The 22,409-nt window shown below is 50.6% G+C and overlaps 2 protein-coding genes across 3 annotated transcripts in view; one reads left to right on the forward strand and one right to left on the reverse strand.

Annotated features, from left to right (window-relative positions):
* LOC121477693 (fer-1-like protein 4) overlaps positions 1 to 3,092 on the forward strand; it is a 36,810-nt gene extending 33,718 nt beyond the window's left edge. Inside the window, 5 exon segments of the mRNA XM_041732147.1 lie at positions 1,157 to 1,255; positions 1,487 to 1,728; positions 2,217 to 2,479; positions 2,573 to 2,673; positions 2,769 to 3,092. Coding sequence (XP_041588081.1) covers positions 1,157 to 1,255; positions 1,487 to 1,728; positions 2,217 to 2,479; positions 2,573 to 2,673; positions 2,769 to 2,961 — 898 coding nt within the window. The 3' untranslated portion in view covers positions 2,962 to 3,092.
* A 1,610-nt stretch (positions 3,093 to 4,702) lies between these two features.
* Positions 4,703 to 18,052, reverse strand: ERGIC3 (ERGIC and golgi 3). 2 transcript variants are annotated; one of them, XM_041733287.1, is made up of 14 exons: positions 17,895 to 18,052; positions 17,686 to 17,756; positions 17,494 to 17,581; positions 17,161 to 17,280; positions 11,944 to 12,037; positions 10,948 to 11,113; positions 10,747 to 10,804; positions 7,786 to 7,800; positions 7,111 to 7,142; positions 6,214 to 6,310; positions 6,072 to 6,136; positions 5,269 to 5,405; positions 5,118 to 5,173; positions 4,703 to 4,916 (listed from the first exon to the last, which is right to left on the reverse strand). In XM_041733287.1, exons 1-14 carry the CDS (start codon positions 17,980 to 17,982, stop codon positions 4,837 to 4,839), a joined length of 1,167 nt encoding a protein of 388 aa, XP_041589221.1. In that variant the 5' UTR covers positions 17,983 to 18,052; the 3' UTR covers positions 4,703 to 4,836. The 2 variants fall into 2 exon arrangements, with proteins under 2 accessions (XP_041589221.1, XP_041589222.1); XM_041733288.1 differs by lacking the exon at positions 7,786 to 7,800.
* Between the last annotated feature and the right edge of the window lie 4,357 nt (positions 18,053 to 22,409).

A 22,409-nucleotide genomic window follows, 5' to 3' on the forward strand; every position in this document is an offset into this window, starting at 1 on the left:
GCCCTTCGGACTTGAGCTAGTCTGAGTGGAGTTCCGTGGAGGGTTATGTACTTCAGATGTCAGCAGTCTGTCACTTTCCATCTCTGGGCTCTGCTTTCCTCGGTGTTACTCTCAGGGACGTTTGCAGTCTGGGGACCAGGGGGCTGCTAACAGTGGCAGGCTTCCACCTTACCTACTCGACTACTTGAGCAGAAAAATAAACACGTCTTCACCAGTAAGAGCAAAAGTCTTGGGACCCTCATTGGATCAGCTTGCATCAAACGCTGAGCTTTAACCAATCCTTGTGGCCAGGGCGCTGTAATACGCTGATGGGTAGTCCTGGGTGATGTCCTAGGTGATATACCTGCCTCTACCTGGCTCCAGAGGAATCTCCCAGATTGACAGCGTGGGGGTGAGGGTGGAGGGCTCAGCAACAGAGAATCATGGTGCTGTCAACAAATGGAGGGAAATGGATGCTGGGCAAGAGAAAACAGCTAGCCAGGAAAACCTGTGACAGCCAAGGACAGGGCTACTGGGGTAGGATCAGGAAAGCTGGAGCCTGTCCTGCCCCTCAGGGACTGCACACTCTTATTTCCACTTTGTCTCTCTCCCTCTCCCATTTGTTGCTGCAGACTGGCTTCCTCTGTTCTGTACCCTACAACTTCAGTCTGCATGGCATCCTGGCTTGTAGTGGCTCCAACCAACTTTTTTTTTTTTTTAATTTATGATAGTCACACAGAGAGAGACAGAGAGGCAGAGACACAGGCAGAGGGAGAAGCAGGCTCCATGCACTGGGAGCCTGACGTGGGATTCGATCCTGGGTCTCCAGGATCGCGCCCCGGGCCAAAGGCAGGCGCCAAACTGCTGCGCCACCCAGGGATCCCTCCAACCAACTTTGTATCTGGTGTTACCCAACCTTTCAGGATCCTGATTCCAAATTTATGGGAGAAACTTGTTGGCCCACTTTTGGTCAGTAGACCATTCCTGGTGCCTTCTGCTGTGGTGGGGGTGATCAGTGATGCCGGAGCTGTCCCTTTACATACCCAGCCGCCTTGATCACCCAGCTGGGCACATAGAGGCACTTGGTGAATTTCAAGGCCGTGGCCTAGGTCCTTCCTGCAGCCCCTCTCAGGACCCTCTCAAGAGTCTGAAAACTCTCTTCCAATACATTCCCCAGCTATGAGCTCAGAGTCATCATCTGGAACACAGAGGATGTCGTTTTGGATGATGTGAACCCACTCACTGGAGAGATGTCCAGCGACATCTATGTGAGGAGGTGAGCCTGTTGGCCGGGCCAGCAAACGGCTGTGTCTTAAGGTGCAATTGCAGTCAGGGGCTCGGGCTTTGGGCCGAGCCAGAGCCTTGTCCTCTAGGCCCACGCTGGTGCCAGGAGGTGGGGAAGGGCCCAGCCCAGTGGTCGGGGGGCTAGACGGGTGAGAGCTGGGTTCTGGGTTTGGCTCCCGTGCTGAGGCCCACCCCTCCGCCTGCACCTCTCCCCTGGCTGCAGCTGGGTGAAGGGGATGGAGCATGATAAGCAGGAGACAGACGTTCACTTCAACTCTCTGACTGGGGAGGGAAATTTCAACTGGCGCTTTGTGTTCCGCTTCGACTACCTGCCCACGGAGCGGGAGGTGAGCGTTCGGCGCCGGCCTGGACCCTTCGCCCTGGAGGAGGCCGAGTTCCGGCAGCCGGCTGTGCTGGTCCTGCAGGTCTGGGACTATGACTGCATCTCTGCCAACGACTTCCTTGGTACTGCCTCACCTCCCTCCTACCCAGCCCGGCCCCAGTTTCTGCCCTCATTGCCTCTGTCCCCCTGGCCTTTGGTTTCCTGCTCTGGCCCAGCCCTGAATCCTGGGTTTCAGACCCTGCTTCACTAATCTTTGCTCTCTGGCCTCATTCCTGAACTTATCCCTGAGCACAATGACACCCATTCCCACCCAGAGTCCCCAACTCAAGCTTCTGATGTGATCCAAGCTCAGGTCACTTTGGACGATGACACACGGTCCCTTACTTTGGCAGCCCGGTCCCATCCTTGGCCCTGTTCCACCAGGGTGTGATAACCTGCCCACGTGCGGGCTGTGCCGTGTGTGGCCCGCAGCTATGGCCTGACCGCCATAGGCTGGCTTCTCATGCCCCAGCACAGTCCTGATGTGCTGCCATCCCGCAAACCCCCCACCCTCCCATGGCCCAGACACACACTGATCTCTTGCCTAACCAGGAGAGCTCTGGACTTGCAGGATCCCTGGAGCTGCAGCTGCCAGACATGGTGCGGGGGGCCCGGGGCCCCGAGCTCTGCTCTGTGCGGCTGGCCCGTGATGGGGCCGGGCCCAGGTGCAACCTCTTTCGCTGCTGCCGCCTGCGGGGCTGGTGGCCTGTAGTGAAGCTGCGGGAGTGGGAGCAGCGGGAGGCTCAGGCTGGCAAGAGGAGGCAGAGGAAGAGGAGGGGCCAGCCAGAAGACTTGGCGTTCACAGACCCTGGAGGCAACGTCCACATCCTCACGGTGGGGTGGGGCAGGGCAGGCACAGGGCAAGCGGTGCTGGGGGCTGGGCCTGAGCCCACCTGAGAGCTGGGCCTCTGTTCCCCCTTTCTCTAGGGGAAGGTGAAGGCAGAGTTTGAGCTGCTGACCGTGGAGGAAGCTGAGAAGCGGCCAGTGGGGAAGGGGCGGAAGGACCCCGAGCCCTTGGAGAAGCCCAAGTGAGGGGGCAGCACGGAGGCCGGTAGAGCCTGAGAGGGAGGCGGGGCAGATGGGGGGCTTCCTCGTCATTCTGACACCACCTCTTCCCCGACAGCCGCCCTAAAACCTCCTTCAACTGGTTTGTGAACCCCCTGAAGACCTTCATCTTCTTCATCTGGCGCCGGTACTGGCGCATCCTGGTGCTGCTGCTGCTCCTGGCCCTGGTGGCGGTCTTCCTCCTCCTCGTCCTCTACACCATGCCTGGCCAGATCAGCCGGGTCATCTTCCGCCCTCTCCACCAGCCCTGACCCTAACTGATCCTGGACGCTCTTCCTGTGACTACAGCCCCTCAAATCCCGCTCCCGGGGCCGGGGGTCCTTCTTGCCAATACGAGCAGAGTTAAGTGCTTTCTTTGAATAAATTTGACCTGTGCCTCCCCTCTGATGCCTGAACTCGGCTCTACGTGGTAATACAGGGGGCAGAAAACAGAGCTGTCCCTGGATGACCTGGGCTGAGGAGTCATCTAGAGATGGGAGGCTGCCACTCGGAAGAATGGGACCTGGCAGGGAGTTCAGGGCCGCGGAGTCCTGGCCACCAAGCTGTCATGCCCTCTGAGCAGCCCACCTGTTGCTCCCACTCCTGACAACGGCTGGGTCCCTTTCACTTAACTTGCCTATGGCTTCTACCATCCTGTGACAGCTAAGCACTTTCCATACTTCATTAGCTTGTTTATTCATCAACTCTGACAGCAGCCCTCTCAGCACACTTCTGGGTGCAAGTGATAGAAATCCCAACCCAAAATGGCTAAAGCAGAAAGGGATTTGGGGGGTTTGCAATTCCCAGGGTTTAACTGGCGACTTGTCATGGGATTCAAGCAATGTCCCTAGGACTGGTTCTCTGCCTCTGGGCTCAGCTCTGCTGTCCTCTGGGGGCCAGCTCATTTGTAGACAATCCGCCCCCTCAGGACTGTAGTATGGCGGCACCAACCTCATGTCTTCCCACATTCATATCCAGAAGCAAACTTTCCCAGTCCTGACACAGCCCTGGCATGCCCTGGCTCACTGTGGCCAGGGGGATGCGCTATGCTGACTGGGGGCCTCCCTGGAGCTTAGGGTGGGAAATCAAACCTCCTCCCCAATACAGAAGGTGAGAAGATAGGGAGGTGCCCAGGGGAAATTTGGGATACTGTTCACAAGTAGGAATGGTTTCCAGCTGACCAAAAAACCAAGACTCACTACAGCGGCAATACGTTTTGCAATTTCTAGATGAGACCTGGCCAAGGCCACACAGCTCATGAGTGATACCATCAGAGCCGGATCAGAGGCCAGTCTGCCTCTAGAGATGTTGCTCTCATCATCCCACTTTGCTTCCTGTCTTCTCTATTCCTGCTTCCAGTATCTTACCCAGACACTCCCTGAGAAACTGACCAGCTGGCAACATCCTTGCTTCCCTGGGCTGCAGCATGGTGGGGTCTTGGGCCTGGTTCTGCACGTATTCGGGGCTGTAAAGGGAAACCCTGAGGAGACCCAGAGCTGGGGGTCTGATGCCAGCCCAGCTCCACAGTGGCCATTGCTCCCATCTCTCCAAGTTTTTAGTTCTGCCTCCACCTAGGAGACTCAACCCAACCTGGCTGGACCCCTCTCAGTAGACTGAGCCCAGGGTAGCAGGGAGAAGCCCTGGCTTTAGCCCTCACTGAAGAGGTGACAAGCCCCAGCCTGCACCCAGGGCCCTAGTACCACTGGGGTCAGCCACTCATGATCCTGAGGGCCACAGTGGCTCCAGGAAGCTCATATGGGAAAGGTCCATCTCAGCCCTGGAGCTGGACCCAAAAGGCCCAAAGACCAGTGCAGAGGAGGGACTGAGGATAGGGCCGTGGGGTGGACATCTGTCAGGTTTGAATAAAGCCCTATTAGCCAGGGGATGTCTATGTGGGGCTCCCAGAGGGCATCTGGCCCAATCTGTCAGTCCTGACTGCTTTCAGTAAGTGGCTGAATGAGGGGTTGTTTCTAGGCTCTGGTCAGATACAAGAAGCACACGGAGACCAGTGAGTACTATCACAATTAATAGATTTATCAACCTGGGCTCAGAACGACGGAGTGGGGGTGCGTGGGGACGAGGCTGGGAAATGACCACAGGGCCAAAGAGAAACAGGAGAAGGGAACAACAGAGGGGGAAGGAGACAACTACGTTGTCTTCCCAAGATCAATTTTCTTCTGGATGGCTCGAGCTGAGTGGTAGATGAGCGAATCGATGAGTCCAGCCACTGGGGAGAGAGATAGAGGCTGGCACTCACCCAGCACGTGGCTGGACCCCAGAGCCAACTCACCTAACCGGCTAGGCCAGCATCTCCCCTTGGCTGCTGAGGTGCCCCTCCTTCCCCCCACCACAACTCTGGCAGGAAGCCCAGGCTTTATCTTCTCTGCCACACCCCAGCCCCAGCCCCAGCCAGCCTAGAGCTTCTGACCTGTGAACATGCCCCCAACGATGGCGCACACGCCCGTCAGGAAGTGTGTGAAGGACCTGGTGGAGGGACAGGGTGGGTGCCAGGGGCGGGTGTTAACAGGTACCCCTCCTCCCTGAAGCCCCAGGCCCCTCTCCGTCACCCCTGCCCTCACCTGTGCTTCTCTGTCAGCTTCACCATCATGGGTGACAGCTCATAGAGCACAAAGACTCCAGGAAGCCCCTGGTCACCCATCAGCCCATTGGCGACCTTCTCATGTCTGGTCACAGAGAACTGATTTGTCCTCAGCACCTGGGACAGGAAGGGAGTCAGGGCCAGGGCTGAGTCTGTGACCTGGCTCCCAAGCCCCCCAGCCCTATGCCTGTTCCTGCCCCTCATATGCGGTGCCTGCACTGTGCGGGAGGGAAAACAAGGCCCCGGTTGCTAGTGAACACCTCAAGGCCTAGGGAACCCCCGGACACTCTCTCAGCCAGCCTCACCATCTCAGCTTCTCCTTGGTCACCAGCTCTTTACAGTTTACCAATCCAGCTACATGCAGAGGGTTCTCTCAGCAGGGGTTCAGGGATGGGAAGCAACTCTCCAAGACCGCACACCACGAACTCCTGGCAAGGCCAGGCTTGACTTCCCGTCTGCCAAGATGCTGCTCCACTGGCCACAGTAGAAAGGGAAGGAGGGGACCCAGGAAGGGTGAGCTCCCAGCCCAGGCAGACCATGTGGACAGTGAGCACCAGAGGAATGGATGGAGGCAGTCTGGGCAAGTAGAAAGCACAAGTGCTCTCAAGCCTGACAGCCCGGGGCCTGCACTCTGGCTGTGGGGGTCCCATCACCTACTGCCCCTGCACGTCAGCTTGTCATCCATCAGCTGGGGAGAAGAGCAGCACCCCACTTCCCAGGTTGACAGGACTCAAGTGCTTGGCACCAGGAGGGACTCGGATACCCAAGCTCCTGCAGACTCACCTCTCCATCTACCTTCATGTACACTGTGGGCACCACCTTCACAAAGTACTGGAACATCATGGAGGCTGCAGGGAGAAGAGAGCACTGGGCATGAGTGCTGGACAGGGCTTTGGCAGCTGGGGGCCACCTTCTAGGCTGGTACCTTGGGGTGCGGTGACGTTGGTACGGTCCAGGGGGTTCACAATGCCTGGGTAGTCCTCCCCAAATGACAGGTGCCGGATATAGTGGGTCATGTTGATCTGCAATCAACACCAACACGTGAGCCTCAAGCGCTCAAGGCCCCAACAGCCCTCATCCCATCGGAAGTTCTGTAGTTCAGCACAAGACAGGGGTACCTGGCTCTGGGGAGGGGGTGTGGGGAGATGGGGGAAGGAGGAAGAGGTCCTGCCTGGGAGATGTGACCAACACAGGCACCCCCACGCCCCACCGGGAACTCCTTTCTCACAGAGTTCACAGCCTCTGGGCCTCCACAGTTTGAGGCTCCGGCTGCATCCAAACACAAGGCACATAAAGACTGGGCACCGACTCCGTATGGCAGAGGCCCACTTTGCCTGGGAGTCTCAGGCCAGGGAAGCCCAGCCTAGAAGCGCCCCAGATTTCCCAGCTCCGACTCCTATCCTGCTCCAAACTTTATCAACCTCAGTCCTTAGAGGGATCTTTAAAAACCTGCAAATCTGATTATATCATGATCCTGGTTAAAGGGCCAACAGCTTGCATCGCTCTCAGGAGGAAGACCGACTACTGCTTGACCAGAGTCCCCACCAACCTCTCCAGCCTCACCCCCCACACCAGCCTGGGCGGGGTCTGAGAGGTGCTCCACTCCCTCCTGACTTTGCCAGGGGGTCTCTGCCCAGGGCGCTCCTGGCCCCATCACCCACCTCTGGCCTGTGCAGATCTCAGTTCCTGACCCTCAGACCTATCCTCTGATAGAATACGGGATCTTTTTATCTGTGCCCCCTTCCCCAGTCATCCCTGTGGACACATGAAGCAGCAACCACTCCCACCCCATCCGCCTGCACGGCTTCTGGCTGGTACGTACGTTGTCGAGGCCGAAGCTCTGCAAATCATGGACTAGGAGAGAAGGGAGAATGTGTCACCGGGTGGAGCAGGACTGGCTTCCTGCCTCCCTCAGTGTCCTCGCTCGGGCCTCCTCACCCCTCCCTGAGTATGACTGCCCAGCTCCTCTTCGGCCCTTCATCCCCCCAGCCTGGCCCTGCTGGAGGGCAGCCCGTCAGGCCTGTCTTGGGCCTGTGTGCAAGTCCATGCCCTCCTCGGGCCTTAAGAACACAGACCCCACTTCCTTCCCAACATATACAGGGAGCCCTCTACGGGCATCTCCCAGGTTTCCACTCTTGCCCAGTCCCTGCTTGTACCTCAGGAGCCAAACCCTGCTGACTCTCGTCTCTCACTAAACACAGCTGATGGCCAATCACTGACAAGGCGAAGTGGGCCCTCAGAATGCTGTCCAAGCACTTTCCCTGGCCCCTTGGCCCCTACCCTCAGAGCCCTCAAAGGAAATGCCATGGGTACCCTGTACCGTCTATTCTAGAACAAGTGCTTCCTGCCCTCTGGTCCTGATCATTTCTGCTTCAAGGAACCCTACCTGAAAAGTAAGACCCCAATCCCAGGCCTGTCCAAACCTCCCCCCATCCTGGGAGGGTAGGGTGCCCCAGAAGCCGGGGCTTGGCCTCCCTGGCGGGGCAGGGCCACTTACTCTCCACAGCATGTACTGCAGCATGAGGTAGGGAAGGAGAGAGAGGGGAGGAAGAGAAAAAAGATTGAGAGCTTCACAATGAGAACTATGGAGTAAGAGACATGGTAGAAAGGAAGCCTGGAGTATTCCTGCCTCGGCAGCAGGGTGTGGAACCAGCCAACAAGCCTCCTCCTGGTCCCATCCCCAGGAGACTCTTCCCTAGCCAGTGAATGCAGGGGCTCTTGAGGGCAGAAGTATGGTGGCCTGAGAAGAATAAAAGACTTAGAGCCAATAGACCACTTTCCTAGCTGTGTTACCTTGGGCAAGTCACTTGCCCTCTCTGGGCTTCAGCGATCTCTACAAAGGGCTGTCCTGAGGACCAGGTAGGATCTAAGACGGAAAAGTACTTGGTGAACTTTATAATTCCTGCTTCCTCCTCCAAGCAACAAGGATGTCAGGATCTAGCTCCCAAACCTTCAATCTAGCCAGATTATCTGGCCTCAGGCAATCAGAGCTTTGTATTTTAAACATCCTCCCAGGACACAGACCACCCCTTGCCCTGGGCTCCCTGACTCTGACAGCAGCCCAAGTGTGGGAGTGGAGAGGCTGTTGGGGCCTGCCAGCCCACTGCCTCCTCCCGAGTGCCTCCAGGCCCCATGCCAACAGCTCCACAGTGACCATCTTCCCACAGTCCCAGTGAGACCACCCTTCTCGACCCCCTCCAGGCCCACCTCCCATCCCTGACCCACACTCTGCCTCACCCCACACACTGTCTTCCGCACCAGCGGGGCTCTCCTATTACTCCTGCTCACTACAGCCCCTGGGCAGCTCAGGACTGCCGCTCATCTCTCACCCCTAGACTGCTGTCACACTGGCTCTGCAGGTCCCCTAACACCATCCCGACTCCCAGCCCTCCCAGGGGCCCCTACATCTCATCAGTGAAACCCCTATATTTTCAACCTCTACTCCTTACACTCACCTTGTCACCCCAACTGCAGCCTGGCCCTCTTCTCATGGAAAGATCCTTTTCCCGGCAGCCTCCTCAGGGGTGACAAATTCTTCCCCACACTTACCCTCCTCCATGGCCTGAAGTGACGCCTTGCTCCTTAATATCACTTCCAGATCACTGTCCCTCGAGCTGCCCCCCAAATCCCCAGCTTTGCAGCTCGTGGCAAACTATACCAACTCTCCTTTCTCATTTTCATCACTTAAGAGATCCACACAGAAGCGCTTCTCCTTGGTGGCTCCAGCCTCTGGCCACAACTCTCTCCTCACAACCCCATCACCCTTCCCCACAATCTCCTCATCACCAGGCATCCTGCCTGTACCAACTTCATTTGCCTTTCCTCCTGTCACCAGGTTTGGGCTTTCTACGCTTCTACAGCACTCGATTTTGTCCTCTTTTTCCTTCTCAAGGGTTTCACTCCAGCGACTGTCCCTCCCACTTGGAGCATGACTCTGGCTTTCTACGTAGTAGACTACTCCCATAGCATTTAATCTATGGTGACTTCACACATCTCCCTCAAGCCCAACATTTCCATCCAGCTTCAGCCCACTCTCCTCCCTTTAGAGCGAACTCCACAGAAGAGAGGTGCTTACTCACCCACTCCAACTCCACAACCTGTCCCTCCTGAGCCACATAGCAGGTGCTCCCTATCACTCCATGAAAACTGCTGCCAAGGTCACAATGACCACTGTCCTGTCACACACCCAGTGGGCAACTCTTACTTGTTGTCCAGAAGCATCTGATCTGGGTTTGGAAACACCTCCATCTGAGGGCTTTCAGGACACCATGTCTTGGCTGGCATTCTCATCTGACCAGCGCTCCTACGGGTCTCAGCGGCTGCTCCCTCCCCATGCCCACCTTCATCCTCTGATCTGGAGGCACACTGCTCAGTCCTTGGAGCTCTTCCTCTCCGCCTACCCTCACCTCCAGGGCAACCTCATCCAGACAAGAGAGCAGCCTACCTCTGCAGAGTCAGGTCCCCTCATGTAGCACCTCCTCAGAGCCCTAGGATGGCTCCGCGTCTCATGGAGGCTAAAAGTTCTTGTCCCTGGGGTGCCCTTCAGAGCACAGGGATGTGGCCCTGTTAGCTGGCTCACCTCATCACTGAGCACACCGCCAGCACCAGCTTGCTGTGTACCACCGCCCCCCCTTCTTTCTGTGCCTCCAACTCGCCAAGCCAGTTCCCAGCTCAGAGATTTGGATACATGACAGCACACTCCTACCATCCCCTAGAGCCCCTCGCCTCCGTCCTCTTTACCCTGCCTTCCTTTGGTTCATAGTACTTAATAGCACCTGAGAGTCCATATATTTCACATACTTGTTTTCAGTCTGTTTCTTTACTAGAATGTTGAGGACCAGGACTGTTTTGTTCAGAGCTGTATTGTTAGCACCCAGGCTACAAGGGGGCACACAGTGACTGCTAAATATCTAGCGAATATACAAATGAATAAATGAATGAAAATAAATTCCATTAGTTCATCCCTGTGGACAACCGTGTGAGGGAGGTACTAGTATCTTCAGCCCCATTTCATAGGAGAAGAAACCGAGTAGGGCTCAATGGCCCCCAAATCTGATATAACTCTCAGGAAGTGGGTGAACCTGCACTCCAATCCAGCTCTGCTGACCCCAAGGCCTTCCATACAGCTCACTTGATATTGGGGGGCTACCTTTGGAACAAACGCCCTCCACAGCTGGGCTTATGCTGCCCTTCATTGACACCAGCACCCCAGGACAGAAGGACTTGCCTGTCCATTTTATAAAGTAGGAAACAAGCTCAAAAAGGTTAAGAAACTTGCTCAAAGTTTCACACAGCCGGTAAGGTCTGAAACTGAACCCAGGCAGTCTGGTTCCTCAGCCTGTGCTCTTATAATTGCTGCCCCGAGCTGAGGGTCTCCTTCAGGCCAAAGACACACAACCTGGGCAGGTGAAGCAGCGCTCAAACTTGCCTGGGCTCCCAGGGTTTGAGGCTTACTCACCGTGCACGTGAGACTGCTGGAAGCTCTTCCCGGGAGCAAAGTGGAAGTTTCCAGCCACCTGTAGGGGACATTCCTGCTCATTCTCCAGCCATCTCCTCCCTCCCCTCTCTCTCCTGAGGGCCTGAGTGGGCCCTGGGCTCACAGTGGAACAGGCCGATCCATAGTTCGGCTGGCCCTCTTCCGCCATAGTCCCTCCTGTACCTTGTTGACTTCTAAGAAGCCATATACTTGGCAGCCTTCATTCTTCTGCTCCTGCATCTTCTGGCTGAAGCCTTCTCGCCGGCACTGCTCAATAGTGTCTGGGTTCTTGAAGGCCCAACCCCGACGGCGATAGGCCTCCCGCACATCCTCACAGGTGTTACAGCACCTGTGGAAGGGTGGGGGGCAGTGGGGGGTGGGGAGTGAGAGCGTCACAGAAGCACAGACACAGAGTTGGTACCTTGGGACATAGAGTGGTTCTGTCCGCTAGTGAAGCCTCTACCAACTGCGTCCCTGACCACCAAATGTTCTCAAACTCTGTGCCCTCGGAGGGAGCAGGACTCTTAAAAATACACATTCCCGTTCTGTTTGTGATGATGAAAAGTTTTAGGACATAGCACGGTGATGGTTCCACAACAGTTAAATGTAGTTAATGCCACTGAATTGTACAAGTGAAAACAGTCAAAATGGTAAGTCTTAGAAGTCACATATACTTTACCACAATGCAAAAAAATATTAAATACATATTCCCAGGCCCTACCCTAGACCTGCTTCTCAGGGGCCAGGGCCTGAGGAACATAACAGCAGTGGCCATATATCAAGGGCTGAATTACCTGGGCTGGGCCTTCAAGCTCAGGGCTTTACATACACTACACGGCTCATCCTGATGTGACTGTCATGGGTGTTATCATCATCCCCCTTCACGAGAGAGGTTAATTATGTGGCTTTGCTCAAGGACACAAGGGTGGAACCCAGGCATCTGGACTCTAGAGACCACCTGTGAACCAGAGTGGGGACTTCAGCCTCATTCCCTGCTGTGGCCTCACGCAGGGCCTGGCCACAGAGCCCCAGCTACTTGCACGAGGATCAGTGACTGAGGTGCGCACCCCATCTCTGTTAAACTCTTGGTCCAACTTCTTCCCCAGCTGCAGTCTGACACAGGCTGAGGATGGTTGACACACAGCACCCCCAACCCGGCCCCCCCAGGGTCTGGCTCACTTGATGTCTTCTGTCTCGGCACCGTAGCAGCTCTCACAGCGATCAGGGTTCAAGGAGTCAGGGTCAAACACCTTTACCTCGACTTTCCCGAGCTCTAAGGGGAGGGCAGAGGTAGGGGCATCAGCTCGGAGCAGAAAGAGTGAAATCTGCACCCCTGATCCCTGCACAAGCCCTGTGGCTTGGGAATAATAAAAGCCATAGTAATAGCTAATATTGGGGCACCTAGGTGGCTCAGTTGGTTAAGCAACTGCTTTTGGCTCCTGGGATTAAGCCCTGTGTCAGGCTTCCTGCTCAGAGGGGAGTCTGTTTCTCCCTCTCCCTTGCTCCTCCCCATCACTTCTCTCTCAAAAAAATAAAATCTTTAAAAAAAAAAGCTAATATTTATATGGTGCACACTATGTGTCATTCACTAAGCACTTCCACACATATATTATTTCCTTAAATAAGTACTAGTCATGAAACAGTAACAGCAAATGCTAAATGTTAGCTGACTATAGGTTGCTGTGCAGAATGTCTCCTTTTACCCAGACGCAGACCCTATGAAGCTGGGGATTATTATCATCTGCATTATACTTGCAAAGGTACAGAGGCTCAGAGACAAGAAGTGGCTTTGTGACACAGTAAGTGGCAGATTTCAGACCCAGTTCCGAAGCGTATGCCTTTAGCTACCTCTTGGTGGTGCTCCTCAGACCTCTCCACACCAACCCCCTGCCAGTAACTACCTCCTCACTGCAGATTTCAATATTCAATACCCTGACCTCCTTACTTCCAACAGTCATTGTATCTTGTCATCTCATTATCATCTCCCTTCATTTCCACACACACACAGCTAGACCTTGTTATTTCCAATGACTGCAAACCTTCTACAATTCAATTTCAAGGATCCCAATCTCCAACTACTTACCCTTATTTTCCCAGCTCACTATCTCCAGTACCCAGAAACCAATTCTTTGACAACAGTGACACTATCACACCCGCATGCCCTCAATTCCCTCCTTATTTAAATTCCATGGTCCAAATGGGGAATGGACTATCTCTCTTCAATAGATGCTGCTGGGAAAACTGGATATTCATATGCAAAAAATGAAAATGGACCCCTATCTTACACAACTCACAAAAATTAACTTGAAATGATTAAAGACTTAAATGTAAGACTTGATACTGTAAAACTCCTAAAAGAAAATAAGGAAAGAGCTCCTTGACGTTGGTCTTGGCAATAATTTTTTGGTTATGACACCAAAAGTACAGGTAACAAAAGCAAAAATAAACAAATGGAACTACATCAAAATGAAAAGTTTCTGCACATCAAAAGAAACAGTTAACAAAATGACAAGGCAACCAATGGAATACAAGAAAATATTCACAAATGATATATCTGATAAGGGGTTAACATCCAAAATATATAAAGAACTCCTACAGCTCAACAGCAAAACAAACAAACATGCAAGCAACCTAATTTAAAACGGGCAAAGGACCTGAATAGTCATTTTTCAAAAGAACATATACAAATGGCCAACAGATGAATGGAAAAGAGCTCTACAGCATTAATCATCAGAGAAATGCAAGTCAAAACCATAAGATACCACCCCCTGTTAGAATGGTTATTATCCAAAATAAATAAATAAATAGAAACAAGAAGTAAGGGACGCCTGGGTGGCTCAATACTGAACGTCTGCCTTCGGTTCAGGGCGTGATCCCGGGATCCAGGATCCAGTCCCACATTAGGCTCCCTGCAGGGAGCCTGCTTCTCCCTCTGCGTGTCTCTCATGAATAAATAAATAAATCTTCAAAAATAAATTTAACTTAAAAAAAAAGAAATAATTAGTATTAGGGTGCCTGGCTGGCTCATTCAGTAGAAAATGTGATTCTTGATCTTGGGATTGTAAATTTGAGCCCCACATTAGGTACGGAGCCTACTTAAAAAAAAAAAAAAAAAAAAGATATAACTATTATTGACAAAGATGTGGAGAAATGGGATCCCTTGTGCACTGTTGGTAGGAATGTAAATTGGTGCAGCCACTATGGAAAACAGTACAGAAGTTCCTTGAAAAATTAAAAAAACTACCATATGTTCTAGCAATCTCACTTCTGGGTATATATCTCCCCCCCCCCCCAAAAAAAAAATCCTATCTCATATAGGTATCTACAGTCCCATGTTCTTTGCAGCATTACTTACAACACCCAAGACATGGAAACAATCTAAGTGTCCATCAGCAGATGAACAGATAAAGAAAATGTGTATACACATAATGGAGTATCATTCAGCCATTAAAAAGAAGGAAATCCTGTTATTTGCAACAACATGGATAAACCTTGAGGACATACGCTAAGTGAAATAAAACAGAAAAAGACAACTTTATGCTGTCACTTATATGTGGATTCTAAAAAAGCCTAATTCATAGAAACCGAGAATAGAATGGTAGTTGCCAGGGGCTGGGAGGTAGGGGCTGGGAGATGTTGGTCAAAGTGTACAAACTTCCAGTTATAAGATGAAATAAATTCTAGGATGTAATGTACAGGATGGTGACTATAGTTAACGATACTTTATTGTATACTTGAAAGTTGCTAAGAGAGTAAATCTTAAATGTTCTCACCACACACACAAAAAAGGTTAACTATGTGAAGTGATGGATGTGTCGGCTAACCATACTGGGGTAATCATTTCATAATATATATGTAATCGGATCATCACATGGTACACTTTAAATTTACACAGTGTTACGTTTCTTTCTTTTTTTAAGTAGGCTCCAATGGGGCCTGAATCCATGACCCTGAGATCAAGACCTGAGCTGAGATCAAGAGTAGGACACTTAACCAACTGAGCCAGCCAGGTGCCCTCACAATGTTATATTTCAATTATATCTTGACAAAGCTGGATAATAAATTCCATGGTCCACTACTCTAATTCTTCTCTTGCACATAACCAGAACCCATCTGTTCCTCTCTCGTGTTGTACAACCCTAGCAAAACCCAAGCCCTAGTTAAATTCAATTCTGTGCCTACTTGCCTGTGCCTCCCTTAAGACTGTCTGGCGATCTTACTTCATCTCGCTAATCAGCTCACTTGCCCATTCTCTGGGATGACTAATTTGTATCTTTCCCTCTCATCTTAGGCTTCCAAAATCCCTTTCCCTTTCTTCATTCTTAGCTAATGATCTTGCTCTCAATTTCCGTGAAGAACAGAGAAGCAAGAGAACCCATTTCATCTCCCCACCAAATCCACTATGCCACCTGCATTCTCTGCCACCCCCCACACTTTCTCTGCTCTCTCTTATGGCAAAACTCCTGAAAGCGTTGTTTTTCCTCAATGTCTCTATTTCCTTTTCTGTTCTTTGATCAGATTTTCATCCTTAACAGTATCAAAACTATTCTTTTTAAAGTCTCCACTGGCCTCCATGTTGCCAATCGCAATGGTCAACTCTTACTCCTTTTACTGGACTATCAGTGGTTTTTGACAGTTGCTTACCCTCTCTTCTCGAAACTCTTCCTCCACTTGGCTTTTGCAACATCTCTTGGTTCTCTTCTACCTTAATGGCTCTTAATCTTCAATCCTGGATCCTCATTTCCTGACTTCTAAATATTGGAGGAGCTCAGGGTACAGTCTCTAGACCTCCCTCTACTTACATTTACTCCCTAGGTTTTCTCTTTAGTCCAATGGCTTTAAATACCATCTGCATGCTGATAACTCCTATATTTATTTCTCCAGCCTTTCTCTAACGTCTAGACTGGTACATCTAACTGCCTCCTTAACATCATAAGGGCATAAAATGGGCATCCCTAATTTAATATGCCTCAAACATGAAATCTACCCCCAAATTCTCATCCTTCCCTGTGGGACCAGTTCCCAAGAAGTCCCCAATGACCACCACCTCCTGGTATTCACATCCTTATGTAGCCCTACCTCCCATAATGAATAGTGCTGATCTGTGTAACCATTTGTGTATTGCAAAAATGATGGTGTCCAACTTCTAAGATCACAAAAGAAGCTGTGATTTCTACTTTGTGCTCTCCCAGATCACATACAAAAAAGTAGAAGCCAGATGCCATGTTGTGAGGACATGCAAGTAGCTCTTCCTAGAGGTGCATGTGGTGAAGGCACTGAGGCATCTTGCCAATAGACTTATGCATGAGCTCCCTTAGAAGCAGATCCTCCAGCCTTAGTCAAGCCTGCAAGATGACTGTAGCTCCAACAGCTTGATTGCAATATCATAAGAGACCCTAAGCCAGAACCATCCAACCATATCACTTTTGAATTCCTAACCCACAGAAACTGAAAAAACAAATGTTTGTCCTATTAAGCCACTAATTTTGAGGGTAATTTGTTACACGGTAGCAGATATATAATACAACAAATTATCTTTTTCTTCTCTGGTCATGCTTATTGCAAGTCAATCATTTGTTCAGGCCAAAAACCTTGGAATCAACCTTGACTCTGCTCTCTTATGCACAATATCCAATCCTACAGCAAATTTTCTGGTTTTACTGGTGTTCAAAATATATCTGTGAATAAACAACTGATAAAGCTCACAAAATAGCAATCCCTAAGGTATGAGAAATCATAGCTTTGAGGAGGGTTTTGCTATGGTGGGAAGCTGAGTTAATATAGGTGTTGTGAGGCCACCTAAAAGCAGGAAAGGAACCTAGGGTGAAGAGCCACTCTATACCAGGCATCATACATATATGACTTCATTTGATCTGGTAATTCAATGTGGTGGGTAGCATGGTTTATCACCACTTTACAGCTGAGGCCGTAGACTGTAAGAGACAAAGTTACATCTGAATTCAGGCAATCTAACTCAAGAATGTAAATTTAACCTGAAGGCATCCTGCATTCCAAAGGGGAAGAGCATTAAGGACTGAATTCAGCTAACGATGGGGAAGCAAACACCCAGAGAAATGTGGGTCCATCTAGATGAGTTCTGCCAAGGCAAGAGCACATAAGACCCAACCTCAACCTTCTGTTACTCAACTGTGATGGGTAGGACTGGAGACTGCTGAAGATGATAGCCAACTAGAGTACTCTACTCAATATACAGAGGCCAGAAGCTTGGATTTCAGGCCACTCTGATTCTTAATAACTGGGGTACCCTAAGCAAGCCACTTGACTTCTCTGGGTCTTAGCCGCTTCATTTGTCAGTTGGTCGGCCACATCCCAGAAAGAAGGGCTTGGGCATGTCCAGCTCTGGGATCTAAGATCTGGCCTCCTCCCCACAGTTACCATGACGCTCGGCCTCTGAGCTCACGGGGATGCCATCCTTATCTAGCCGTTGCTTAAACAGGTTGTGTTCCACATCCAGCTGCTGTTCCCCAGCCACATCCATGGCATCGATGCTCAGATCTGGAAGCAGGAAGTCAGGGTAAGGTACTGGGAACCTAAGGGCAAGGGAGGAATCTGGGTTTTGGAGGGTAAGGGGATGCTGGGACTGTCTTGGGGCACCAATGGATTAGGGGAAGAAGGTTGTCCAGGGGTCCGGTCCAGAACCCAAGGTGGAGGTGTGCAGCTGGAAGCCCACCTGAGAACTTGCAACTCCCACCCCTGGTGGGTACTCACAGGCACAGGGCATGTGCGGAAAAAACACGTCGATGTTGATTTTCAGTTTATCTCCCCGTGACTTGTCCACGTAGAGTTCAGGATGCACCTGGAGCAGCACTACTTCAGTAAAACTTGACACCCATGCTTCTCCTTCCCTACTCTCCTCCCTAAAATGCCAAGCCCCGCCCACGTACTAGCCCCGCCCCTTACCTCCGTGGTGAGGTAATACTGCAGCTCGGACAGAAACAGTAGCAGCATGAGAAGGCCACTGACAATGGTCACTGCAGGGAAGGGAGCGAGGGTCAGAAGGGCCTCTGCTCACTCTCTCAAGCCCCCCCATAGGCCGAGCTGGGTCCGGGAGTCCCGGCCAGCCTCTCGGACACCTCTGTCCCCGCGACCCCGGCCCCGCCGCGGCCTACCCGTGGCGCCCCCGCAGGTCTTGACCCGGAAGTCCTCCAGAGTCTTGGGGTACGCATCGAACTGCTTGAGCTTCCCCAGCGCCTCCATGGGGACCAGCCGGAAAGGGGACGCCAGCCGGCCCGCCCCTGCAGCCTCCTGCTTCCGGCCCGGAGCTGGAGCCACGCCCCCTCCCTGTGCGCACGCAGGCGCAGCAACGCGCACGCTTGGCTCCACCCCTCGCTCGCCTTCTCCCGGGAGCCGCCCCGCCCACCAGCGTTGGGGGCTGCGGCGTCTAAACCCCGCGGTGGGTTCTGGTCCTGTGGTCGCGGCAGCCCTGTCCAGTGGACCCGGTGCCCGGAGGCGAGTCTGCGGGGCAGAAATAGTAGTAGCAGCATTCGCTTGCCTTGACCTGGGAGCTGCGCCAAGAGTTTCACATCAGACTCTTGGAACAACTTGGAACCTCCCAGAACAGCGCCTTTCAAAGTGTCACCAGCCAGAAACCTCATTAACACCTGGGCACCTGCTTATAATGCGTTATTATTGGGCCGCACCAGAGACCTGCTGAATCACACTCTAGGAGTGGCTCCCAGGTGATTCCCTGCAGTTTGGGAATCAGTGCTGTAGAAAGTAGGTGTGACTTTTATCTCCATTTTCTGAAAGAGAAACTGCCCTGTAGAAGCAAGAAGTAAGTTTCCCTAGGTCACAGCCAGTTAATGGCAGGCCCTGATTCCGGCCATTTCTTTTGGACCTCAAAATACCCCGGGTGCCAGGGCCTGTTGGGTTGATTGTACTCGAACAGCCTCTCAGTGGTTCTGGCTCATGAAGCTGCTTGGCTCAGATCATTTCAGTGATATAAGACCAGAACTTTGATAAAAGGTGGCACAGGGGACTGTGATAGTCTGTAGGAGAAATGGACTTGCTGGGTTAGGGAAGGCTTCCAGGAAGAGGAGGAGGGACCCCTGTGGGTGCCCTGTGGCTCTGACTCAGGAGAAGCTGAGCAATGTCAAGAGTCCTCCTGCCCTCAGGCTGCAGTTTGCTAGGGAAGTGCAGAAAGAAAACAAGCTCCTGTTAGCTGGAAACTGACAATATGCCTAGGGCTGTAATCCTTTCTACCCTCAGAACAACCCTGGAGGGTAGGTGCTATTTCAAACCTTACTCTTAGATGAGGAAGCCATGGAGTGTACTGACTTTGCTTGCCTTAGATTAATGGGTTCCAAGCCTGGTTTTTCTAGCTCCAGAGCCTGGGTCTTTTCTGCGCATTAGCTACCACCACCAAGTGTGAGTGACATGTATTCTCGGGTGAAGTCCCAGAGACGTGAGCAGAAATCGTCCCCTGCTCTCTGGCCTGTGCCTATTTTGTGCTCTTCCTAACCCTCTCTACTCAGTGGGGCTCCAGGTAAATGATGCTCATTCACTCCTTCAACACATATTTATTGAGCTCTTCCTGTTTCCCAGCTCTTCCCTGGGTTATGGGAATACAATGGTGAATAAGACAGACTGGGCTCACGCCTACTCTCAAGGAACTTTCAGTGTGAGTTAGAAAGAGGTATACAAGAAATATATACATTCGACTTAAAAATGGTTAAGATGGTAAAATTTATGTGTATTTTACAACATAAACAATTGGAAAAAATAAAAAGCAAGGGCACCTGAGTGGCTCAGTTGGTTAAGCATCTAACTCTTGATCTCAGCTCAGGTCTTGATCTCAGGGTCGTGTGTTCAAGCTCTGTGTTGGGCTCCCCACAGGGCATGGAATTTACTAGAAAGAAAGAAACAAAGAGAAAGAAAGAAAAAACTAAAAAGCAGAATGTGCCTTGTACTGTTAAGCAAATAATCAGGGAACTGTAACAGTGACAACTGGGACAAGGGACTTTCTGTTTTAGGAATTCCAGAATTAAAAAAGAAAAAAAAAAAAAAAGGGAATTCCAGAATTAGATGGTCCTTCCCTTTCCAGACTTCTTTTAGGTGGCCATGACAGGAGAACAAGACGCTGAATAGTTAGAGATTGCACTCTTCATAATGTCAGGCTTTATACTCACGCTTCAACCTTCTCCATCAAGGTGGGATCCATCAACCTTTGGAGCAGGTGGGGCCTGCACAAGACGGCCTCACTGTGCACGTGGGGCAGCCAGCAGAGGGGGTCACTGGCCCCGGTTGCTGCAGCCTACAAAGCCCAACGGGAGAAGAGGAAGATTTCAGTCTCTTTCGTTGGTTTCTTCTGCCCTGTCATAGTCTTCTTTCACCTTATTTTCACACTGATGAATGAACTGTTCCTAACTGTTAAAGAAATAAATGCATTTGGGGCACCTGGGTGTCTCAGTGGTTAAGTGTCTGCCTTCTGCTCACGTCGTGATCCTGGGGTTCTGGGATGGAGTCCTGCATCCAGCTCCCCTTGGGGAGCCTGCATCTCCCTCTGCCTGTGTCTCTGCCTCTCTGTGTGTCTCTCATGAATAAATAAATAAGTAAATAAATAAATAAAATCTTAAAAAAAAAAAAAAGGAAAGAAATGCATTTGCAGATGTTACATATTCTCCTTTCCCAGTGCAGATGGACCATTTTTCTCTTGGGAGAAATATGGAGACCTCAGTGTATCTGGATTAAACACAATAGTCACAGTGTAGAAATCCCACTGCTTCCCCTGAGAAGGAAGACTCAGAACACAGCTGTGTCAGTGGGGCTCAGAGTCCAATTAGGAGAGCTTACAGACTTTAATAATATTGAGGTCAGAGAGTGGACTTCAAGATGAGTGACATTTAAAATGAGACTTGAGGGCAGCTGGGGTGGCTCAGCGGTTTAGCGCCGACTTCAGTCCAGGTGTGATCCTGGAGACCCGGGATCGAGTCCAACGTCAGGCTCCCTGCGTGGAGCCTGCTTCTCCCTCTGTCTGTGTCTCTGCCTTCTCTCTCTCTGTGTCTCTCATGAATAAATAAATAAGATCTTTAAAAAAAATAAATAAAATGAGACTTGAAGAAAAGGAAGGAACAGAGAGATGAAGTACTAAGCGCGAGGGAGTAATGTGTTCTAGGAAGAGGAATTACAAGTGCAAAGTTCCTGGGACAAGATAGAACTTAAAGTTCTAGAAACAAAGAAAAAAACAATGCCTGGAAGATGTGAGATAAGTGAGGATTTTGGATTTTATTCTGCATGCAATGGGATGCCATTTTAAGGGTTTAAGCAGGAAATCAACTTAAGGTCATGCCAGTTGCTAGGTGAAGAATGGATGAGGGATGGATAGAACAGAAGTAGATATTACCAGTTAGGATGCTACTGCAGGCTGTGGAAGGAAATATAAATTTCCTCTTTAGAAAATATAAGCAAAAATAGAATATGAGCTTCCATTTTAATAAAGGAATCTTTTATTTCTGTAAAATACTTTTCTGGCTTGCTCTGTTGAGCTAAGACAGTGGTTCTTTGGGATGCTTGGGTGGCTAAGTGGTTGAGCATCTGCCTTTGGCTCAGGGCGTGATCCCAGATTCCCAGGATCGAGTCTCACGTTGGGCTACTTGCATGGAGCCTGCTTCTCCTCCCTCGTCCTGCGTCTCTGCTGCTCTTTCTGTGTCTCTCATAAATAAATAAAAAAATCTTAAAAAAGAAATTAAGGCAGTGGTTCTTAAAGTCTGGTCCTCTGAACCAAAAGCATTGCTACCACCTGAAAACTTGTTAGAAATGCAAATTCTCAGGCACACCCCAGAAAAACTAATTCAGAACCTCTGGGGATGAGGCTCAGCAGTCTGTGTTTTTATTAAGCTTTCCAGGTGATTCTGAGGCATGCTCTTGTTTAAAAAGCACTGGGCTAAGAAAATCTGAAGCAAATACTTTTAATGTGTACTGTGGTGCAACCCGCACAAGGAAGGATCTTCTTTCAGTATTTGTAAAACATTATTTAATTACATGAATCATGAAACAATGACTAGTAAGCAAGCTCATTATAAAGGTTGTAGTTCTAATAAAATAATATGTAAACTTAATCCTGGAAACCTTCCGGCTGAGAAACATCTTGAAATGCTAAAAAACAATGATCTCTTGGAACAGATAGCTGACTCATGAAAAAGTAAGAGAAATTCCCAGGGGCTAGAAGTGAAAGAGTTGAAAAAAGCAGTAAGCTTGTGAGCTGACTTTGTGACTCTGGGATAGGATGAGGAGAGGTGGCTAATGGACCTGGGGTGTCAGTAATCTACAAGTTTGGGGTTTCTTTCTTCCTTCTCTCATTCTTAGCATATAATAATTCATAGTAACATAGATATTTACAGCTCACAAATCACTTTCATATAAAAGATCTTATAGCCTGGAAAGTAATGTGTTGGTAGCTATAATGTGGTAAGTGCTACATTAATTTAGCAAGGCTTTGGAAGGCAGTGACTTTTTTTATTGGAATCAAATAGATGGGAGGAGAATGGTTTCATAAAGCATTTTTTTTTTTAGAATTTTTTTTTTAATTTATTTATGATAGTCACAGAGAGAGAGAGAGAGAGGCAGAGACACAGGCAGAGGGAGAAGCAGGCTCCATGCACCGGGAGCCCGACGTGGGATTCGAT

Source organism: Vulpes lagopus, chromosome 18 (assembly GCF_018345385.1).
Source record: "Vulpes lagopus strain Blue_001 chromosome 18, ASM1834538v1, whole genome shotgun sequence".
In the NCBI taxonomy this organism is placed as follows: domain Eukaryota; kingdom Metazoa; phylum Chordata; class Mammalia; order Carnivora; family Canidae; genus Vulpes; species Vulpes lagopus.